This window comes from Citrus clementina, unplaced genomic scaffold, assembly GCF_000493195.1.
Source record: "Citrus clementina cultivar Clemenules unplaced genomic scaffold, Citrus_clementina_v1.0 scaffold_2, whole genome shotgun sequence".
Classification (NCBI taxonomy): domain Eukaryota; kingdom Viridiplantae; phylum Streptophyta; class Magnoliopsida; order Sapindales; family Rutaceae; genus Citrus; species Citrus x clementina.
In genome coordinates, this window is record NW_006262688.1 from 22,084,461 (window position 1) to 22,108,605 (window position 24,145).

The following is a 24,145-nucleotide window of genomic DNA, read 5'->3' on the forward strand; positions in this document are numbered from 1 at the left end:
ATAAGTTAATATTATTTTAATTAAATAAATATTTTTTCAAAAAAAATAAATGGTAATTAAAATACTTCTCTCCCTCCAACAAAAAGTAATAAAATACAAATTGAAAAGGGAGAAAGCAAGTCTATAAAAGTGAAGAGAGATAATAATTTGTTATTTGAAGTGTCTTTTGGAGTCTTAAATGTTGATGTGGCTTTTCAAATAAGTAATAAAATCTTATTTGAATAGCATTTTTTTAGATGCTCTAAGTACATGTTTGGGAGTTAGGATTAAGTATAAGATTAGATTAACTTTGGGATTAAATATTTTATCCCATGTTTGACTACTTTGCTTGGATTGGATTAGGGAGGACTAAATTTAAATTTAGTCCTTAAATCATAAGATTAACAATTCTAATTTATAAGTGAATTTAGATGGGATTAAAATAAGAGAAAAAAGTTTGTTTATATTTCTTTCATAAATAACACTATTTTTTATTTGTAACCTAAAATTTAATTACTTAATTAATTATTTTATTCATGATTTACTTGAATTTATTTTTTATTTTGTTTGTATAGTCTAATTAATTGGCAATTTTACTCCAATAAAATTAACTATTTAATAATTTGTTACAATAATTGATTGTATTAAATTTAATAATAACCAATGTAATATTAAAAAAAATCATGGAAATTAATAATACATCTAAAATTACTTTTTGATAAAATAAAATATATCTAAAACATCTAATAAACTTTAATTAAATAATTAAGTAGTTTTATTAATTTATATTTATTTATTATAATTATAACTACCCAATAACTAATTTACTACATATTTAATGCTCTTGTTAATTACCTTTAAATTAATTTTAATTATTACTCTTAAATATTCATAAATTTTTTTGTATTTAAATATAATTTAATATTGTCCAATCTAATATTGTACCAAACATAGTACAATATATAATACAATTCAACTTAATTCAATCCAACTTAATTTTATTCAATCCTAATAATTAGGGGTGGGCAAATTACCTGATCCGACCCGAAAAATTTCAGGTTCAAATCAGATCGGGTTGCAAAGAAAACTCGATCATATGAAAATGATAAAACCCGATCGGGTTTCTTAAAAAAAAAAAACTAAACCTAAACACATGCACGCCACACATAAATTACTTATTCACATTTCACAATACACACACAAGACACAAACATAACTCAGTGAACTCACAACCCTCCCTATTACACAAAATCCATACACAGTCACTCACACCCAACGCTAATTCACCAACGGAGGCCACAAAAGCCACAGCCTCACCCTCACCCTCAACAAGCGTTCGATTTGCCACGTGTCTCCAGTCCACGATCTGCTGCTGCGCATCTCCAGTCCACGATCTACTGCTGCGCATCTGCCAGTCCACAAACTGGTCCTCGATCTGTTGTTGCGCATCCACCCGTTTGCTGTTGCACGTCCATGGCCACCGAATTGCTGCCAAGTGCAACCAATTTGCTGCCGACCCAAACCCGATCTGCATTCTGCTGCTTCAAGTCTCCAACCCGACCCGAGTTCCTCCCATTTAAGACTTTGAGATTGAGGAAGAATACCAGCTTCAACTTATGTTATGTTTACCCAGGACGGTGCGGTAGGGAGACAATGGATGGCGTCCATGGGAATTGCAGACCCAGCGGCAAAAGACCCATTGAATTTTGAAGTTTTAATGATATACAACTATATATATATATATGATAACTATATTGCAACCAATCAGATCCTATATAACCCAAACCCGATCCCACCTGAATTCAACCCGAACTTACGACTTGATCCGATCCGATCCGATTTAAATTCAGATCGGATCGGGCCAGGTTGTAAGTTCGGGTTGTATTTGGATTAATTTTTACCCAACCCAAACAATCTGAAATCCGATCGGATTGACCCGAACCCGATTTTGCCCATCCCTACTAATAATTAGTCTAATCTAATCTTGCGTGACAACATATCCTAAATTTTTTTTACCCTTTCACATATTGCTTTTCACCTGAACTTCAAAATCACCATCCCTCAATCGCGCACCTTCACTGATCTAATCCATCGCCAATAACCATGTTTCATACTTCTCTGTTGTCGTCAATCAATTTCACAGAAGCCAGTGATCAAATCCGACCTTCAATCACTTCCATCGATGGAAGGCATTACATGAACCACCCCCATTCGCGAAGCTCTACCAGAAAATTAGGGTGCGTTTGAGATTGAGGTTGGGCAACTGTAGCTTAAAAGGTACAGTACTAAAGTATTTGATAAATACTAACTACTGTACCTTATAAGTTATATTGACATAATTTTTCACTTATATAATAAAAAATTTATTATATTTTCAATAATTTTGTCAAATTTATTATTTAAAATTTATATTTACTATATATTATTAATTTTTATTTAATAACTACAGTTTCTTTTTCCACAGCAGTTATAGTTTAAAAGTTACAACACTTTAATTCCAAAAGGGACCTTAGTCGATGTTCAACCTCCGCTGCCATTTATATGGATAGCCAAAGATTCATGAAAGTCGTTCATCAAATTCTTGCAATCCACGATCATCATCGGAATCATCACCGAAAAAGTAGCCACATCTCATTTATTCAAGAACTCGCTTGCTACATTTTTTTTTTTTTTTGGGTTCTCTTTCTAGATCAATAGTGTGTTCAATTTTCACGCATTTATGTACCTCTATTTTCATAATTTCATAAATAATTTTTTTAAAATTAAAGGTTAATGATGAAGTTGATGGATCTTGTTCGATAGTCAATAGAGGGCTGATGGATCTTGTTCGATAGTCAAAAGAGGGCTGATGGATCTTGTTCGATAGTCAATAGAGGGCTGATGGATCTTGTTCGATAGTCAAAAGAGGATATACCGTTCATTTTTCAAATTCTTAAAAAATATTTTGCTTAATTTTTGGTCAAATTTTAGGATGTAACGTTATCTTTTTCGTTTTTAATGTATTTTTTCTACAATCCTCCATGCTTGCTACCCTTAAATCGTTCGCCTTCCTAGCCAAAATCCCTCATTCACTCAAAGCCGTTCCCCTCCCCAAACCACTAAACAAAAAAAATTAAATCTTGTAGCTGATTCAAAGTCCGCTGCAACTGTTTGAAGAAAGTCCTGTGAGCAAAAGACTACGATCATAGCGAAGCAAGTAGGCTTCCTATGCGCAAGTGCTGCGATAACATTTTTTGGGCATTTGTCACCTTTGCTTGGGGAATAGGCGATGTCTTCAACTGAAACCCATGGCTGAAACTCGTGAAACCTCGTTGAAGCCGAGCGATTGAAACAAAGCTAGTGTTGATCGAAGGTAGTGGTTTTCAATTGAAACAATTCTCGTCGCTGTCATGATTCATGAATAATGGCCTTTATGGTAAGTGACCTTATTCTTTCATACTAATTTCTCATTAACTGATTACAATAAAGATAATGTTGCGGCTACATGTCTTCTTGAAGTAATAATTCATGACTAACTTGTGTTAATTTTAAGTTGCGGTATTACACTTGATTTATAATTATTCCTAATTATCAACAGCTAAATTTATGTTTTATATATGAGACTTGAAAGTTAATATTCAACTATGTTATTTTGTGTTTGTGCTTTTTTTTTTTTTGAAGTTGATTAGATAATTTGTTAAAGATAAAATAATAAGTTAATGATAATAAATGGGTTGGCGGAAGAATCTAAGAATTTTTTTTTTGGCTCAATATGTTCTTTCTATTGTGTTTCTGTTATAAGCAATTAAGTAGTTGTATAACTTCTTTTATAGATTTGACTGATCTTTTCTGTGCCACTGAAATAAAATGATAATTATAGTTTGATATTAAGGTGTACCTTATATTTTCTCCTTGTTTGCGGCTGATTTTGAGTTTATGAATAAAAAACCACAAAACCAACCCAAGAGCAATAAATTTATATTTTTGTCGGGGAGCGGGGTACCTCGCTTGTTCGGCACGTGCAGGCTGTTTGGGCTTTTTGTGGAGTGGAGGAGGATTGAGATGACGGTGGTTATGGAGGGGGTTTGACTTCAGGTGCGGAGGACTGGTGAAACTCGCCTTAAACCTGCGAAACAACCAAAAAAGAGGTCAGAAGTGGAGCCGGGGGTGGCCGGCGACCACACTCCGACGCTCAAGTTAGAGTTGGGTTATCTCAGGTTAGAGAGCTTGCAAGCTCTTGGTAATGGAGATTTTGAGGTTGAAGAAACCCTAATTTTTTGTGGTGAGTGTGTTCACCTCCCTTGATAATAATCAAACCTGAGTATTTATATGGTGTACCCCAGTCGTCGTGCCACCTGGCGCTATTTTAGTGGCGTTCCCTGCTGTCATGTCAGGAATATTCTTATTTTCATGCGTATGGCGGCTTAGACGTTTCAAAAATATGAGTGGAGAGCAAGTTTGTGGCGTATTCACGTGCTGGGTGAAGTGGAGTGGTCCCGCGTACCTCTGCAATTCCGTTGTAATTTTGCAGGCGTAGCAGAAAAAGCTGGTGGTCCCAACTATCACAATATCACACTTTTTGCGGATTCGCTGGCGTGACAGGCGGCTGTCTTCTCTTTTGCGGCACGGTATTTCCTTATTTTTTAACACGTATCAAACCGATCTTTTTGAGATTCGGGGCCCACATATCCCTTCACATATTTACGAAGACTTTTGTATCCTTTCATGGTGTACCCGAGGTACCCCCGGAGTGCTTAGGGTACCCGAGGTACCCAAGATACCTGAGGTAAATTAATCTCTTAAATATCGACACGTGGCGCTTTATCATTGGCCTCATATTTCCTTCCCAAACAACATCCCCCTAGTTTCTTTGTGGCGAATGTAATTGAGGCGCAAGAAACTCTTGAAGGAACTGTGTGTGACACGTGACGATATTTACCTTTTTTTTAAACTTTGAACTGATGCATGTCCTCACGTCTCTCCAGCTTTCCTTGGGAAAGTGGTAACCGCCTGACACATGATTTGAATTTAAAAACACCCTTCTGCAAAAATTATTTGACCTCTCACTTCATGAAGGACGATTTGTCAAGTTTAATTAAACTTGTTCCACTCCTTTTATGTTATCACTTTATTTTGAAACTCCCAAAAAATCTCCCATCAAATTTAATTGCTTCCAGTAACTTCTTGCTTGCCCTGGCTTTCAAATTTCAAAACTAGTCAAATCATTTCAACCACAAGCTTCACATAGTTTGTTGTTTTTTTTTTTAAACAAACCACCTTCTGCACGTTTTTACTCCCACTTTATTCTATTTCATTTTGCAATCCCCAAAAACTTTTTCTCTTCTTCTCCAATTTCCAACGCCGCCCCATCTCCATTTTTTTTTTTTCTGCCTTTTGCTTCTTGCCCTTTTGGATTCCATCTGCTTTCTTCCTTTTTTTTTTTTCCTCTTTGCTTGCTCTCGGCCCACCATCACATTTTCTTTCTCTTTTTGCATTCCTTCTTTTTCTCTTTTCTTTATCTTTTTCCAGGCAACTTTCACTCCCTTTTTTCTTTTCATCTTCTTTCTTTTTCCTTTTTTTTTTCTTCTTCCTTCTCGGCCAGCCTTGGCTCCCGTGATTTCCAGTGGTGGCGTGACGACGGCGTTCGGCTGGTGGTGCAGTGATCTCCTTGTGGTAAGCCATCTTCTCCCCCCCCCCCCCCCCATTTTGCTTCTACTTCGTTTCTTCCAGTGGCCCTTTTTTTTTTAATCCATGCTCCTCCTCTTTTTCCTTTTAAATCACCCTGACAGTTTCTTCTTTTTTTTTTCTTATTCTGGCTTCCTCTTTTCTTTTTTCTTTTTCTTTTTTTTTATCTCCAGGCTCCCCCCATTTTTTTTATATCATCCAAGCTCCTTTTTTTTTTTTGACTTCCTCTTTTTTTTTTTATATATCTCCAGGCTCCCCCTATTTTTTTTATATCATCCAAGCTCCTTTTTTTTTTAATTCTGACTCCCTTTTTTTTTTATATCTCCAGGCTTCCTCTTTTTTTTTTTTTGACTTCTTCTTTTTTTTATATATCTCCAGACTTCCCCCATTTTTTTTTTCTAACGAATTTCATTGTGTCTATGACAGCATCTACACAGCTCCATTTTTTGAGCAATTTTTGGCGATCTGTGACTTCGCTTGGCGATTTATAGTCTAAAACTTACTTATTGGCGACTGAAATTTGCTGCTCTCGGTGAGATCTAGGTATACAATTTTTTATACCTATTTTTGGCTTCTTTATTTTGAAAAATAATGTTGTGGTTTTGTTTTTGGATTTGTTTCTGGTTTTCATGCAAAGTGTTGGCATTTTTCTTTTTTGTTTATGCTTTTATTGGTGGATGTTGGTGTTTGGCTTGTGATGGATGAGGTCTGAAGTTGCGGGGGTATGTTTTGATGTAGAGGTTTTCTTTTTCAACTTGTGTCTTGTGTTTTTAGGAGAACAAGATGGGGAGAAAAACTGTTGGGAAAAAGGGTCGTAATGTGGTCAGGGAGCCGGGGGAGACAAGTGAGGAGGCTCCCCTTTCTGATTCAACCCCTTATATATCCCTTAGTGATGACGATGGATCCCCTTCAGCTAGTCCCAAGTTATCTTGAACCAAACCTAGTAAAATCTCCTGTTCCTGTCAGCATTCCAGAACCTCCCTTGATCTCTCCCTCTGTCTCTGTAGCTCCTAAGCTCTATGCACTAGGGGGTAGGCCGGCTACTCCAAGAGATTTAGAAAGGGTTAGAGCCAAATACAACATACCTAATTCTGTCCACCTTAGGGTATCTCGCAAGGGCGAGCGCCCCGAGCACCCTGACTCTGATGGTGTTGCCCTTCATATCGACATTTTTGACTTAAGTCTCAGTTTACCTCTTCAGCCATTTTTTAGAAAAATGTTCACTAAGATGAAAATTGCTCCCGGACAGTTATCCCTACCTGGTTGGAGATTGCTCACGGGTCTGGAGGTTTTGTGGCTAGATATTTTTAGGGAGGTTATTTCTTATGGAGATCTAAGGGGGTTTTATCAGTTGAAGAAGCCCGCTGGTTTATCCGTAGCTTATTTTGCTACTTGGGGGGTTCATGGTAATTTAGTGAGACCGGATCCCTTACTGAAAAAGGGCTACAGATATGGGTAGTTTGTAGCTGAAGTCAAGTGGGGGAGGAGCATTTCATCGGGGAATGAAGTTGTGCAAGTTCGGAACTTCTTCAATGAAGATAGTGTGTGTTTATTTCCTCCTCTCTCCCTTTCTATTTATATATACATTTCTCGCATGAATTTTCTTCTTATTCATTATTTCTTGGGATTTTTGCAGACATCACTTGGACCAAAGGAACATGCCCAGTTCATGACGTGGGGAGGAAAGTGAGTGGTGTTATAGAGAAGTTCTAATTTTTACAAAGTGAGGGTCATGTTCTGAGCACTGCCTGGTTGGCGAGAGCTGGTCTGATTGAGGAGAGTTTGACGCCTTCTTCAGTTGCATGAGCGGCAACTCCTCCGGTACCCTGGGTATCTCCGTAAAAGGTGACCGATCTCCCGTCGTTCCAGGCGGCAAAGGTAAATTGCCCGTCTCCTCTCTTGGGGGTTCTCGGGGTACCCCGGCTACCCACAAGAGGAAGTTTGGCTCCCTTTTCACAGCTCCTAGAGACCTTATGGAGGGCAAGCTGGATCTGGTGGCTAACAAGCAGATATCGCACCTGACTGATTGCTTCATTCATTCCTCTGAGAGTATTTCCACAGACATGGCAATGGAGGCGAATAAATTAGATTTAAATGAGCGCTAGCCGAGCGCTCAAAGCTTGTCATGACGTGAGCGCCTCTCACTCTTTTCTTTTCCTTTTTTTTATTATTATTTGTGTAGGCGGCTTTCTACCTTAGCCACGGTCTCCGAGACCTTAGTGGCATCTCGGCTGCATAAACCGAGGTAGAGAGGCTGCAAGGTGAGGTTAGGCTCGGCTAGTCTCGGGAAAAGAAGCTAGGAGAGGATTTCAGGGCTTTGCAAAGGCCCTTGGACGACCACGCCCAGGAGAACAGCCGATTGTCTAGGAAGTTGGAAGAGGCGGAGTGTAAGCACAGTGAGCTACTATCTCGCCAATCGGAGATGATGGACAAGGCCTTTACTCTTATCATGACTGAAGTCTGGAGCGTCGAGCCTGAGCTGGTGGTACCCCGGGTGGAGAAATGGGTGGAAAAGTTGGCCATCCTTAAAGCGATAGAGGACAAGAGGGCTACCCAGGCTCCCCCATCTCACAGCCCACAACAATCTTCGGGGGTACCCCAGGTACCCCAGGCGGATCTCCCTTCGGTTAGCGCTGTTCATGTGGGTAGCAGCTCTTTGGCTATGAGTGTTCCTGTTGATGCCCCCGTTGAGGGGAACGGTGGAGAGGATGTCCCCCCTTCTGCTTGATCTTACTTGTTATTCAGAATTTTATCTCGAGATGTCTTAGCAACTTTCTTTCTTTGCTTCTGTACCTTTTGTAGTATGGTATTATCCTTTTGATGTGTTGGGATACTTGACTTTTGGAAGGTTGCCTCGGCAATCTTGCCTACTCGTTCGCATTAACTTCTACAATATACTTTATTTGACGTGCCATTGAATTCCTTACTTATGATTGATTTGTGTAGCCTCGCGGGGGTCTCTCGGGTACCCAGGTACCCCCCCTGATGTATTTTTGGCGCTTGCGTGGTGATTTCCGTAGATGTGCTTACTACTCGTTTTAATAAAGATTATGGCGTATCTCAAAATAATTTAATAATTCGCACATCATCATAAGATAAAATGAAATTCATATTTGGCGCAACTAGGATAAAATAAAGATTATGACGTATCTCAAATAGACTTGTGGAGTTTCTCAAGTACCCCAGGTACCCTCTTTTTTTTCGGGGACCTTCTTGGCCTCCTTTCTTGCAGAAATGGTAAAAAACATGCTTGTTTTGCCATCCGTTTCTAGTCAATATTTAATAAAATAATGCGAATAGAGGGGAATGCTTGCCTACCTCGTTTCGTTTATCTATTCTTTACTTGGCTCAAGTAAAAGAATGGAGGTGTGGGCGTGTACATACCTTAACGGAACCTCATGGCGCTAGGGTATGCTGGTTTACCTCGCCCTCGGGCCTTCTCTGACCCTCCCTCTTTAAATTTGTTGTATTATTTCTCATTGGCGTTGACCTCGAACAGATCTTCACAATCGAATCGAGTCAGATACCTCAGGTTCCCCTAATTATCTTGAAATGGAGCAATTATAGCTGAATAAGACATGGCGTAATAAGAGAGAGTCACATTAATGGCGAAAAATTAACCATAATCACATTCGGTAATCAAAAGGAGAACATTACATAAGACTGACTCATTATCCCAATGAGAATAGGAAACCGTATAGATATCCACTCTCTAGGACTTAGGGAATTAAAAATTTCACTTACACATGTGGGCTACCCTAAGTACCTTTCATGGCTTTACCATATTGCACACATAGTAAAGAAAATAAGAGATAGATAAATTGAACGATAAGGTTTAAGACACTGTCATCATGTTAGTAGTACTTCCTCAGCATTGCGGCATTCTAGGGATGCTTGACGATTGTTCCATCCATGTGGGGTAGTCTGTATGCCCCCGAACCTACCAACTTGTCTATGCGATATGGGCCTTCCCAATTAGCTCCGAAAGAGCCCTTCGAGGGTACCCAGGTATTTTGAGTTACCTTTCGTAGGACTAAATCCCCTTTCTTGAATGATTTGGGGCGTACCCTCTTGTCATATAAATCTGAAATGCAGTGCTGGTATATTGCAACCTTCAATTCTGCTTTAGCCCTTTTTTCTTCAACAAAATCAAGATTGGATGCAATCAAATAGGCATTCTCGGCTTTATCGAAGTATGTGGTTCTGTGAGAGGGTATCCTGATTTTAGCTGGAATGACTGCATCAGTCCTGAAAGCCAGAGAAAATGGGGTTTTTCCAGTTGAAATATTCTGAGTTGTCCGATAGGCCCAAAGAACGTCAGGTAACTCGTCTACCCATGCTCTCTTCCTTTCCTCCAGCCTCTTCTTTAGGATACCCTTAATGATTTTGTTGATGGCTTCCACTTATCTATTAAATTGCGGGTGAGCCGGAGAAGCAAATCGGTTGGCTATCCCAAGCTCCGAGCAGAAATTTTGAGATTTTTCGTTATCGAATTGCTTCTCGTTGTCGCTGACAATTGCATTAGGGATACCATATCTGTATATGAGGTTCCTCTAAACAAAATCAGTGGTTTTTCTCTCGGTAATGCTTTCCAACGGCTCCGCTTCCCCCCACTTTGTGAAATAGTCAACGGCTACAATTGCATACTTAGCTTGTCCTCTACTAGTTGGCAGTGGGCCAATGAGATCTATACCCCCAACAGCAAATGGCCACGGAGAAGACATGACATTTAACTTTTCTGGTGGAAGGTGGGGTACCTTGGCAAATCTCTGGCATTTGTCACAACTCTTGACTATGTTTTTGGCATCCTCCCGCATCGTAAGCCAATAAAATCCTTGGATTGTGCTCCATAGTGGTTACCGTAAATCCCTTCGTGTATCTCTCTCATGACATATTCGGCATGTTCATTTCCCAAGCACTTTAAGTAAGGGAGGGTAAACCCTCTTCTGAATAAGGTATCCTCGATGAGACAATATCGTGCAGTTTTGTACTTTAGCTTCCTTGCTTCATTCTTGTTTGAGGGCAGATCCCCACTTCTGAGGTATCATGATTGGTTGCATCCAGAGTACCCCAGCAGTTATCGACCCTATTTCTTTTGGGTCAAGTATATTAACACTGGGTGTAGGTACGTATTCAGTAGTGATTGGACCAACCGATTGAATTGCACCAAAGGAAGCCATTTTGGCGAGGTTGTCAGCTTCACAATTTTCTAATCGTGGAACTCTTTCCACCTTGACCTCAGTAAATTAAGATATTAATTCTCTTGTTCTCCCGAGGTACCCCTTCATATTTTCTTCCTTAGCCTGATATTCTGAGTTGATCTGACCGACCACCAATTGAGAGTCACTCTTGATGTGGACTCTTTTTGCGCCCAAGGCCTTCGACATCCTTAGCCCCGCTATCATAGCTTCATACTCGGCTTCATTGTTTGAGGCCTTGAACCCAAATTGCAAGGCATAATATAGCTTCACCTCATCCGGATCGATGATTATTACTCCCACACCGCTTCCGTGCGAGTTGGAGGAACTATCCACATAAATTTCCCAGGCATGCTCTTCTTCAATAACTGATGTAATTTCGCCCGGGTACCCTGGGATCTCCTCACCCCCGGAGTCATTGGCGATTTCTGCAATGAAATCGGCAATGGCTTGGGCTTTAATAGCTGAGCATGGCTTGAAGATGATGTCGAACTCACTCAATTCAAGAGACCAGCGAAGAAGTCTTCCAAACATGTCTAACTTCTGGAGGATTTGTCGAAGGGGAAGGTTTGTTACAACGGCAATGGTGTGGGCCTGAAAATACGGCCGGAGTTTCCTTGCAGAGATTACCAAAACCAAAACCAGCTTCTCTTTGGCGGGGTACCTCTTTTCCGCATCCACCATTGCCCTACTAGTGTAGTAAATAGGTCGTTGCACCCCATCTTCATCTTTTCTAAGCAACACCGAGCTAGTGGCGTGCTCGGAAACAGCAAGGTACAACAGAAGCACTTCTCCATGCTTAGGCTTGGCGAGCAACGGCGAATTAACGAGGTACTTCTTCAGCTTCTGAAAACCCTCTTCGCACTCGACGGTCCATTGAAGCTTCTTTTCCGCTTTCAAAGCTTTAAAAAATGGCTTGCACCTATTGGTGGCCTTGGAGATGAAACGACTCAAGGCGGCTATCCAGCCAGCTAAGCTCTGGACTTCCTTAATGGTACTTGGTGACTTCATCCCAAGAACCACCCGGATTTTGTCGGGATTAGCCTCAATTCCCCGTTGTTGTACCATAAATCCAAGGAATTTACTCGAAGTCACCCCGAATGCACATTTCTCAGGATTTAGGCGCATCTGATACTTTCTAAAAATATTGAAGGTGTCTCTAAGGTGCCCCGCGTGATCACTGGCGTACACCGACTTTGTTATCATATCATCGATGTACACCTCTATGGTACGACCGATTTGCTGTTTGAAGACCTTGTTCACCAAACGCTGATAGGTGGCGCCCGTATTTTTCAAACCAAAAGGCATAACCTTGTAGTAGTATAACCCACGGTTGGTGATGAATGCCGTTTTATCTTGATCAGGCTCGTACATTGGAATTTGGTTGTACCCGGAGAAAGCATCCATGAAATTAAGCATCTCGTGCCCAGCCGTAGCATCGACCAGCTGGTTTACCCGGGGAAGCGGGAAGCTATCCTTAAGGTAAGACTTGTTTAAATCCGTGAAATCTACACACATGCGCCATTTCCCGTTAGACTTCTTAACCAATACAACATTTGAGACCCAATCGGGGTACACCGCCTCCCTAATAAACCCCGCTGCTAGCAATCGGTCTACTTCTTGTTCAATGGCGTCATAGCGTTCCTGGTTGAAAGCTCGACGTTTTTGCTTGACGGGCCTATGATGTGGATGGACATTGAGCTTGTGACAGGCGATAGAAGGCGGGATACCCGGCATGTCCGCGTGAGACCAAGCGAACACATCTAAATTTTCCTTTAAGAACTCAATAAGCTGCTCTCGGTGTTGGTCAGGGAGGTTGGAGCCTACCTTGACCATCTTGGTTGGGTCCTTATTGCAGATCAAAACAAACACAAGATCCTCAACCGGTGTTCCTCGCTTTTCATCCTTCAGTACCCGGGGATCCAGGGGTACCTCAACTTCTCTCATTGATGCTGAATTGGGACTTTGGGGTACCAATGGTGCCCCAGGAGCTACCACATCCACTTCCATTGGCCCAGCTTCATACGGCGCTTGGGGTACCTGGGAGTTCGCTGATCGTTGAGCTTTCTTACATGCAACTCTCCGGCATCTAGCCAGTGCCCGCTTGGATAGACTGGTAAATGGCCTTGTGCCGATGGGGTACCCCTCCAGGAACATATTGGTGGCGATTTGATAGCTCACTTTCGATGCGACCGAGTAACACCCTCGAGCCAATTGCTGATCCCCTTTAATTGTGATAATTTCCCCAGCGGTTGGAATCTTCATAGCGAGGTAATGCATGGAGATTGTCGTTTTAGTTGTTGCTAAGAATGGTCTTCCCAAGATGATATTATAGGCACCTGGGTGATCCACAATAAGAAAAGCAATCATATAAACAACACGATGAGGTACCTTACCAAGTGTAACGGGCAGCGTAATGATGCCCTTTGGGATAACCATTTCGCCGGTGAACCCAATAAGAGATGTAGCACATGGGGTGATCTTTGGCGATTCAATCAATAGTTAATCCAAGGCGCTTTTGAAAATGATATCAACAGAGCTGTCGGTGTCTACAAGAGTTTTTGTTACCTTACCAGTAGCAACCTTCAACGTAATTACTAAGGCGTCGTCATGGGGGTACGAGACATCTTCAGTATCTTGCTCCGTGAAAAGGATAGGCGGGGGATGGTGGGGTACCCCAGGTACCCTAAGTTGATTTTGACAAGCGAAGTTCACTTCTTTTTTAGGGCGATCCAAAATTGGTGGCTTGGTGTAACGTTTGATGGCTCGTCTAGATTCCCCAGCGATGGTAGGACCCCCTGCTATCATTCGAACATACACGCCTTTCTTAGACCCCTGGGGTATCTCGGTTTCGGGATTAGGGTTAGCAACTTGTTTACCCTTATCTTGCTCTGAGAACTTCCTTGCCTCATGCATATCAGCCATAAATTCCTTGAGATACCCACTCATAATCAATGACTCAATTTCTTCTTTCAAGTGAAAGCATTCAGCGGTGCTATGGCTGAAATCTTCATGAAACTCACAATACTTCAAGCTACGCTTCACATTGGGGTATTTTCAAATTGGCTTAAGTGGGCGAAGCATCCCCGTATCCCTAATATGGTAAAAAATTTATTCCAGAGATTGATTCAAATGGTGGAAAGAGTCATATCTGGGTTTTTGTGGTGCTTCTCGTTGTTCTGGCGGTAGCGGTGGGCTATGTACTTGGGGTGCTCGAAAGGGTACCTGAGGTACCCGAGGTACACCAGGGATATTCAGTCCTCTCCCATGTGGGGTTGAACGAGGTGGGCTGTATACCCGGGGTGCTCGAGAGAGTACCTGAGGTACCTCGGCTCTCTTGGGTTTCTCCTTGTTTCTCACAACTTCGACTCTGTCTTCCTCCCGCTTTAGGTTACACTTCTCATCCATTTCTATTTGTTGCAGGGCTCGAGAACGAGCTTCCCCATATGAAAGGGGGCGGTGTTTTTGAAATGACCTCCATAACTTCCCCAAACACAAATTCTTTTCAAAATGAGTGAGAGTATGTTGGTGACCAAACGTACCGGTACGTAAAACCTCTTGGTGGAAGCGGGTTACGTACTCGGCTAAAGACTCTGAATCCCCTTGCTTGATAAAAGCAAGCTTGGAGGATGTTATATCTTGGGCGGATACATAACCAAACTCATGAACAAAATCTTTTAGGAGCTGTTCTAAGGAGAATACACTACCTGCCTTCAACGATCGGAACCATGACTTGGCTGGTCCGGTGAGGGTATGCAGGAACATCCGGCACATGGCATTGTCGCCCACTCCTTTAATCATCATCTGGTCACGATACAACTCAGCATGTTCCACGGGATCTGAGGTATTCAAGTATTGTTGTATTTGAGGCATGGTGAACGCTTCCGGGAGAACCGCTGTCCGAATCTTCATGGTGAATGGCGAGTTATGCACTGCTGGCGCTAGAGCATTGGTGGGGTTTTGTTTTTCAGAAAGGAGCTTCACTTGAGCTTCGAGGTACTCCATTTTTTCCAGGAACTTGCGGGGTACCCCAGGTGCACCTGAGGATGCCGCTGTTGTCTGGGAAGCTTTTTTGGCATTCAACTTGTACCAGAGATCTTTATGGCCTTTTTGTTTGTGTTTGGTACCCTGGCTACTACGGGAATAACAAGAGGCAGTGGAGCATTCTTCTCGGGAGCCAGCGGCTTGAAACTTTGAATGGGTGCCCGATGGCCCATGCTTTGGTCTACTTCCCTCCGGTATTTCAGATTTTGGTATGATATGTTTCTCACCACGTGGAGGCGGGACATCTTAAGTTACTGGAGAAGTGGCTGCTTCGGGTACCCGAGATCCTACTGCTCTGAGAATCACATGAGCAAAATCCTCAAAGTGTTTATGAGTAACGGGCTCCTCGTTGGGTTGAATACCAGCTGATTGCTTAACTGATTTTACTTTCCCTAGGCGGGATGCCCTCCTTGTCGAGTCACCCCTCTCATCACTGTCGTGGTCCTCTGCTCCATCATGACCTAGCATTTGGTTATCAGCGGGTACGTCGGGTGCCATGGTTGTGCAAGCACACGTACCGACAAGCTTAGCACCGTGTGGAGGCTTTTTGCCCGCTTCCCCACAGACGGCGCCAAATGTTTGCGGCTGATTTTGGGTTAATGAATAAAAAACCACAAAACCAACCCAAGAGCAATAAATTTATATTTTTGTCGAGGAGCGGGGTACCTCGCTTGTTCGGCACGTGCAGGCTGTTTGGGCTTTTTGTGGAGTGGAGGAGGATTGAGATGACGGTGGTTATGGAGGGGGTCTGACTTCAGGTGCGGAGGGCTGGTGAAACTAGCCTTGAACCTGCGAAACAACCAAAAAAGAGGTCAGAGGTGGAGCCGGGGGTGGCCGGCGACCACACTCCGACGCTCAAGTCAGAGTTGGGTTATCTCAGGTTAGAGAGCTTGCAAGCTCTCAGTAATTGAGATTTTTGAGGTTGAAGAATCCCTAGTTTTTTGTGGTGAGTGTGTTCACCTCCCTTGATAATAATCAAACCTGAGTATTTATATGGTGTACCCCAGTCGCCGTGCCACCTGGCGCTATTTTAGTGGCGTTCCCTACTGTCATGTCAGGAATATTCTTATTTTCATGCGTATGGAGGCTTAGACGTTTCAAAAATATGAGTGGAGAGCAAGTTTGTGCCGTATTCACGTGCTGGGCGTAGTGGAGTGGTCCCGCGTACCTCTGCAATTCCGTTGTAATTTTGCAGGCGTAGCAGGAAAAGCTGGTGGTCCCAACTGTCACAATATCACACTTTTGGCGGATTCGCTGGCGTGACAGGCGGCTGTCTTCTCTTTTGCGGCACGATATTTCCTTATTTTTTAACACGTATCAAACCGATCTTTTTGAGATTCGGGGCCCACATATCCCTTCACATATTTACGAAGACTTTTGTATCCTTTCATGGTGTACCCGAGGTACCCCCGGAGTGCTTAGGGTACCCGAGATACCCAAGATACCCGAGGTAAATTAATCTCTTCAATATCGACATGTGGCGCTTCATCATTGGCCTCATATTTCCTTCCCAAACACTCCTCATTCGTTATACATGGTAATATTTTATTAATACATAAAAAAGACATTTTAATTACTGCATCTTCTTTAGGCATCTCAATATTCTGTAGAATTCTTGGAAGGCTAAGAGTTGATCATGTTGTGATTTATATTGATGATATAAAAGGATATAGCTTTCAAGAAATGGGTTTGAGCTAAGAATTTGAACACACAAAGTAAAAGAGAAAGCGAGTATCAAATAAGGTGGGAGTCGTAACATAACTATTATAACTTATAACTGTTGTGCTGTTTGGGAGTAACTTTAGAGACTTGATTTTTTTTTTTACTTAAATATAGAGAAAGGAAACTAGACATATTATTCCTAGAATGGGGAAACTGTTGTGCTGTTTTATTTTTTTTCAATTAAATGTGATTCATTATTACGTGAGTGTCATTTAATTAAGATGATAATTTTTTTATTTATTTAAAAATAGGCTTGGAGTCTGAATTCCAGTTACATGAACGAGGAGGGGATTAAAAATTACACTTAGGTTGAATTTTGAAAAAAAAAAAAAAAAAAGAAAGGGATTCATTGTTACGGTTTGGCTTTGATTCTGATTTTAATCTTTTATAATTTTACTCACTCCTCAAATATATATTATATAATAACTACTCTATCGTTCGAAACCAATAATATATTTGTATAGGTACCATTTTCATGTAAGTTCCAATTTCATGGTTCGCATAAAAACTTAGGAATATAATTTTTCTGTCCACAAAATATGAGTTACATATCTAATGGATTTTCATTAATTTGGAAGACCCAAAAAAATAGAAGATTTTATTTGCCATACAGGCAGGCAGCCTTTACATTCTCGGCCATGGACTGAGTAGGCCATATGACATGAGGAATTTTTGTCTCCAATCGAGCAAGATCAGAAATTAAGGTCGCTTGCACTTTTTATTTTGCGAGTTTCGAACCAAGTTCATCGACCTATTTGTAAATCCTTGCCTCTAATTTCCTCATTCTAGAAGAGGCTTTTTCTTGTCCTCCCACCTATCCAATCTCTTCAGGGCTTCTTGTACCTGCAATTTAAAATAAAATTTTCATAATTCATAAGCTAAATAATAATAATAATAACAATAAAAAAGTAATTAATATAATGTATATTTAAAAAAAAAAAAATTCTACCTCTTTATTCCAGTCTGTTCGAAATGTCACCCATATCAGAATTAAAGTTTGCATCACCGTGCCGCCAATCATCCCAGACCATATTCCCTACAAATTAAAACATGCACACAATGTATAAAATAACATTAATTAATCTCATAAGATACTTACGTATGTAAAATTAACCGCATAAAAACATGATTAAAAAGTGATTATTATTAATTGGGCAGCAAAATTTGTGTTACCTTAGCACCAAGATTGAAGTAGAAACCGAGAAGTGAACCTACTGGAACCCCAACGACGTAATAGCATCCCACGTTCACATACGCCACAAATGTTTGCCATCCGCACCCAACAGCCACACCTAATTAATTGATAATTGATCCACCGCATAATCAATTTTTTAATAGACATAAGCTACATTCAACTAATTAATTAAATTAGTTAGTGTTTAATTCGTAGAATGTTACCGGACAAGACAGGCTGGATGCCGTTAAGAATCAGGGTCAAAGCAAGAAGCGGACAGAGGTCGGAGACGGCTGCGGCAACCGCTTCGCCTCCAGTGAAGGCGTAGCTGATGACATCACGTAGGGCTAGAATGATTATCGCCGCCATCACGGAGATCACGAAGGAAACTAACGTCACCATTACCACTGAAAACGACGCCGATTTTGGATTCGCCGCTCCTAGCTCATTGCTGACTCTAACACTGCTTGTGAAATTTTTGCATCATTTCAATCAAAACATCGGAAAGACATGTAATAGTGTAACTCGATAAATATTAAGTAATAAAATTAATGACCTAGCAGCTGCATTAAACCCGACCGATATCATAAACACCCATCCGGATATCGTCATGCTGCAAAACGAATTAAACACAAATAATTGATTAGTTGATCATGACTTGCTAAAAGCAACATTCATAACTCCACTTAATAATAATATAATAATATATTGTCTTTTAAGTAATTAATTAAATTTAATAGGCGTTTGTGTGAAAGCGAAGCAAAATATGGCATAATCCCACGTAAATGGGGGATGCGGTAAGAGCTTACGCAATCCAACGAACATCTTGAGCCACTGTCGCGATGGACCAAGATTCAGATTTCACCATCTGGTCTTTTCACTTCTCTATTCATTAATAATTCAATCCACTCAACTTGAATTTATACAGACAATAATCGAGACGTGTGGCCCGAATTCACTTATGATGTGATGCATTCTAAAGTTGCGTACAATAAGAAAACAAAAATTTCTACCAGATGACATTAGACAGCCGATGACGAATTTGTCCTACTCAAATGTTTCTTTCGTTATTGTCAGAAAATACTATGTAGTGGAGAAATGACCCATGCAAATCCGTGGGCCGCGGCCCATGCAGTCACTACTTCATAAAAAATAAAAAACTTGAAAAGGGCTTTTCTTTCAATCACTTTCGTTTCAAGTTGGAAACAACTTCATTTTGCCTTTCGTCCCTACAGCTTGTATGCATTATGAATTCCTCGTAATTTCAAAGGTACACACATATTATGTCTTCACTTCTTTTAGTATTGGACATTAAATTTTGAGTGCAAAAAAAGTAATTTTAATGAAGGTAGTAAGCATATTTAAGACTTTTACTCATGAGATTAATCAAGAAGGTAAATTTTGTTGTGTTAAAAAAAAATAACATTTAACAATTTCAAAAAAAAAAATTAACAATACATATGGGTCAAGTCATGTTTTATGTCTATCCTAGTTACTAATGGGAAAATTACCCATTTGAACAATCAAATGTAGCAAATGATGGCTTTGGCAACCAAATGAAATCATGAGTGATTTGTGAAACTAATTTACTGAAAGTTAAGGGGGGAGAGCTTAGATGCAATTATCAGAAAAGGGCGTGACCAAAAAGGGAAGGAAAATAGTTTTCTGCTTACCAAATGGAAAGAGAGTCCAAAGCCAACTCCGGATTTGGTAACAAACCAGCCAATAGAACAAGAATCTGAAAGTACCACGTCTCCAAGCACAGCATCACAGCGGAGGCAGCCGATAGTTTGAAGAAGGAAGGGAGACCAGAGAAGGCCTGAACAGTAAACCCACGCCACGTGTGCTTACACCTATCACTTTTAACAATATAAACAAACTGAGCAATCACAACAATCCACCAGGATAAGCTCAAGATCAGTGAGGCGCCAATCAAGCCAAGCCCGATTTCGTAGACTGCAACCCAACTTAGCAGCAGATGCACCACTAACGTGGCCGTTGAAATGTATGCACTTGGAGCCACTATGCTTTGTGCTTGCAAAAATTTTTGGATTGGGAAGTTCAAGGCGTATGCAAAGATTTGGGGTATCAGGCCGTAGACAAAAACTGCCGCTGATGAGGCAATATCTGGCGACTCCCCTAGAAAAATCAAAATTGGTCTCGAAAAGACGTATAGAACTGTCATTAAAATCCCCGTGAGCGTCAGCAGAACCGCTGATCTTTGCAAATATATCCCTAGCATTTCATATTTGTTTGCACCGTATGCTTGCCCACATAATGTCTCCACGGCACTTCCCATTCCCAACTGTTAACAAAAGAATTTAATTATAAGAATATTAAAGTACCCTGTGTGCGTGTGCGTATGTACTTACGTACCATGAGGCCGTAGGCGAAGACTTGGATGCCGGTGTTGCCGAGGGAGGCGGCGGCGAGCTCAAGGTTGCCGAGGTGGCCGGAGAAGATTTGGGTGGACATAGACATGAGGTAGTTAATCATGTAAACTATAACGGCTGGAGCTGCTAGGTGAAAGAGTAGCTTTGATTCAATCCAAGTAGCCCGCCGGAGACGTTGCCAGAGTGAGAGCTCAGTGTCGGATAAAACGGCTTCAAGCTCTCCGTTTGATCCATGTTTGTGCTCCGACGGCCGTGGGGATAGAACTGCAGGAGGAGCAGGAGGGTGTGATTGAAGCAGGGGTTGATGAATATGATGAATATGATCACCATCGTTTTGTGATGATTCCATTAGGGTTTTCAATTTGTTGCTGAGGATATTATGTTTTTGCAATTTTTTGCAGGCGGCCCTTATCAACAGTTCTGGTCGGACTTAATTTACAGGTTCTGATAAGAAGAAAGGAATGGATGGTGGCTCTCAGCCTGCAAGCTTTTTTTGATTGTGAAAATGTAAGGCGGTATCAGTGTATTTAGTGGTCAAAGACTCAAATGTAATTTTATTCTCTTATTGGCGGCTGCCAATTGATTATACTCTATTATTCTAATATCATAAGACAACAAGAATAATACGAAAATTATATGCAATAATAAACTGAAAGACTTGTGCAAAATAAAATTATGTTACATTATTAAAAGCAGTCTTGCTGTTGGCTTCTTATTTCTGGTGATGATTGTTACACATGTGAATATGATGTCGAGCCAGGAAGAACACAGACGCAAATAAATATCTTTTTTTTATAAGTTTAAAACCATGGGGAATCTCCGTAAATTACATGTTCAAGTACTAACACGTGGAAAATGGAATCACGGTTAGTGTCTTAGCGATGCACTGAAAATTTGCAATCTAATTAATATTGCGACAGATCAGGAATCTCCTTCCGTTTAAATACAGGGTGCATTAATTAATTAATTCATGCAATAATTGAACGTTCCAACCAGTGCATTTACTTCTCCGAAATCAGAATGAAGATGAATCCATATGAACTAAAATTAAAATGAGTTATTGCAGCTGCAAGAATTGGAATTAAAATAAGAATGAATTGTATTCGTGTTTTTTTTTAAATTATAATGAATTACTTTAAATTATTAAAATGCCCTTAATTATAATTATGCATTTGTCATTAATAAAAATAGAGTAAATATTTTTACTATACATATTACCGCCATTACTATTATCTAATACTTAAATAGAGTAAAAATGAAATTTTTTTATTTTGTTTAAGAGTAAAAATGTAAATTCACTCATTCTCATTATTTTATTTTTGCTCTCACCTCTTTTATGGGAATTGAATTCTCATTCTTTATTTTCAAATTTTGAGCCCAATGCCCCAATACAAAATCTATTCTCATTTCTTTATATTTTTAACAAATAAATACTGTCTATCAAAAATGAAAGTTATGCTGATTCCCTAATTTAAGAAATAAACACACCAATAATAATTTGTTTAGGTCTTATGACTTTTCTAAGTCAACCTGTTATACACTTTGAAGTGCCTATAATTTTAGTTTAATTATAGTATGCGATTTTAATACGTAGCTGCCTAATCACGTGAAGGTTGCTATATTTCATGTACGTAGCCCATAATTTCATAGTAATGAACTAAAAGCCGAATCCAATTTGCCTTCTTACACGTTCTTAGACCGACGTTGCGAGTTCTAATGGATCTCTGCGATCACTTGGTGGAGAAATCTTTGATTAAGACAGCTAATTATTGCGAGTGAAAAAAAAAATAATAATTCAAGCCTCAATCCAAATTCATTTACACCTCCTCAAGATATATGATAATTTTGAGCTGAAGTCATCAATTAATCAGAGATACTGAAATAAATTAAAAAATAAGAAAAACACACATTGTAATGTAATATATTTTATTTTTTATTATATTAAAATATATATTTTTATTATTTTTTAAAAGAATTCTTACTTTAATAAAATATGGGTCCTTGTGAAACATTACTCTTCAACCTTATATAAATTTAACTTAATTAAAAGTATTTATTAGTAAAAGATAAGAATATAACGTTGGAAATAACCATGAATGTACTTTATAATATGCAAATAATGCAATGAATAAATAAATAAAGTATTGCCATGTGATTTGTCACGTAATTGTTTCTCTGTGATTTAACAAACACATGCAAATAGAATAAATAAATAAATAAAGTTTTATTATATTATTGCCATGTGATTTGTGGAGTAATTATTTTTATGAATATTCACAACAATAATAGTTGAGATCCCAGGATTTTAATTTGACTATCAATTGTTATGTGTCATTCATTTATTATTTAAAGAATATATTTTATAACTGTTACCATTCGGTAGATAAATACTATATTAATTGAAACTCAAGTTTGATTTAGGGACCGTTTGAAATTATTTTTGGGAGGTTTAAAAGTGATTTTGAAAATCTAAAAGTTAATTTTAGTATTTGGTATAAAAAAATCAAAATTAATTTTGTCAAAATCAACCTCTCCTACAGTTGATTTTGAAAAGTAGGGAATGAGTAACTTTTAAATTCTAATTTTGAGAATCAATTTTATCCTTTAATACAATTCTATAAATATCCTTAAAATTATTACCTAAATACAAAATTATCCTTATTCAAATTGGAAACAAAATCAATATTTTAATAAATTTTTATTAAAATTCATCAATATAAATTTATTAATATCAATTTGTTGGTCGATTATTATTAAATTTGTTTCACTATATTATAAATTTAATTATTAATTATTTTAAGATAAAAAATAAAATCAATATATTATAAATTTTATTTTTAGTAAAAATTATTATAATATACAGTTAAAAATATTATATGTACATGTTTTTATATGCATAACTAAATTTTATCCTACATTATATACATTTTAATTATTTATTTTCTCTCAGCAGTTTAACAATAAAATTTACCAAACATTCATAACTGTTTTCAAAGCTTACAGTACTTCTGAAAATAAAATTTACCCAACACTTAACTGATTTTTTTCACAACTGATTATTTCTACAGCGTAACTAACATCAATTATTTTATAAGTTACAACATTTCTAAATTGACCCTTAATATTGTATCCTTAAATGACTCTTATTAAAAAAAAAAAGAGAGAGTGAGAATGAGGCTATATGCATGGAAAGTTGGACAAAATTTAGTCCAAAGTTACAAAAGAAAAAAAAAACTTATTTTACAGTAAACTTTTTTTTTATGGTGCAGTTATTTATTTATTTATTTATTTTGCCTTCCGATGATGGTTTATTATTTTTTGTGATACTTTTTGTGTATATATCTCTAAAAAGAAAAAGAAAGAAAAAATTATTTAACAGAAGTAGTGAAGTTTTTTTTCCAAAATAAAATAAATTAGTAATTTTCATAACCAATCAATTAAACCTTTCAATTCCAATTCTCGTGGAACTTTGTGGTAGACTCTCACTCTGCAGCGAAGTTCAAGGAAAAAAAGACAAAAGGAAGCTAGAGCCTAGAGACAATTCTTCAGTTCATCAAAAACTCTGCAAAAGTTGGTGACACCACAGGTCCTGAACAAATGACATTGAAAGAAGACTCGTAGAAGGAATAAGGGCATCTCTAATGCTTAACACTATTTTGATGTAACACCAACACAAAAAATATATTTTTTTCACACTAAATAATTATTTTATCTCTAATTTATTTACACTAAATTTTACACCCAAAAAAATATTCTTCTTTTTATTCTTTTAATTCTCAAGAATTAATTCAATTAACACAATAAATATTACTATTAATATAGATAATTAAGTAATAAGTAATTTTATATCGATTAACAAAAAAAATATAGAAAATTATTAAATTTGGATTTAATTAACTAAATTAGTACATTATGAAAATTAAACATTACATTAATATAGAAAAATACAATAACAATAATAATACTCTAGT

The 24,145-nt window shown here is 38.7% G+C and overlaps 1 protein-coding gene across 1 annotated transcript; it reads right to left on the reverse strand.

Annotated features, from left to right (window-relative positions):
• Positions 1-17,165: 17,165 nt before the first annotated feature.
• On the reverse strand, positions 17,166-20,830 carry LOC18050399 (protein DETOXIFICATION 40). Its single transcript, XM_006447486.2, has 7 exons — positions 20,158-20,830; positions 19,455-20,086; positions 18,338-18,394; positions 18,006-18,244; positions 17,781-17,899; positions 17,557-17,643; positions 17,166-17,450 (listed from the first exon to the last, which is right to left on the reverse strand). The coding sequence occupies exons 1-7, from the start codon at positions 20,521-20,523 to the stop codon at positions 17,388-17,390; spliced, it is 1,563 nt and encodes a 520-aa protein (XP_006447549.1). The 5' UTR covers positions 20,524-20,830; the 3' UTR covers positions 17,166-17,387.
• Between the last annotated feature and the right edge of the window lie 3,315 nt (positions 20,831-24,145).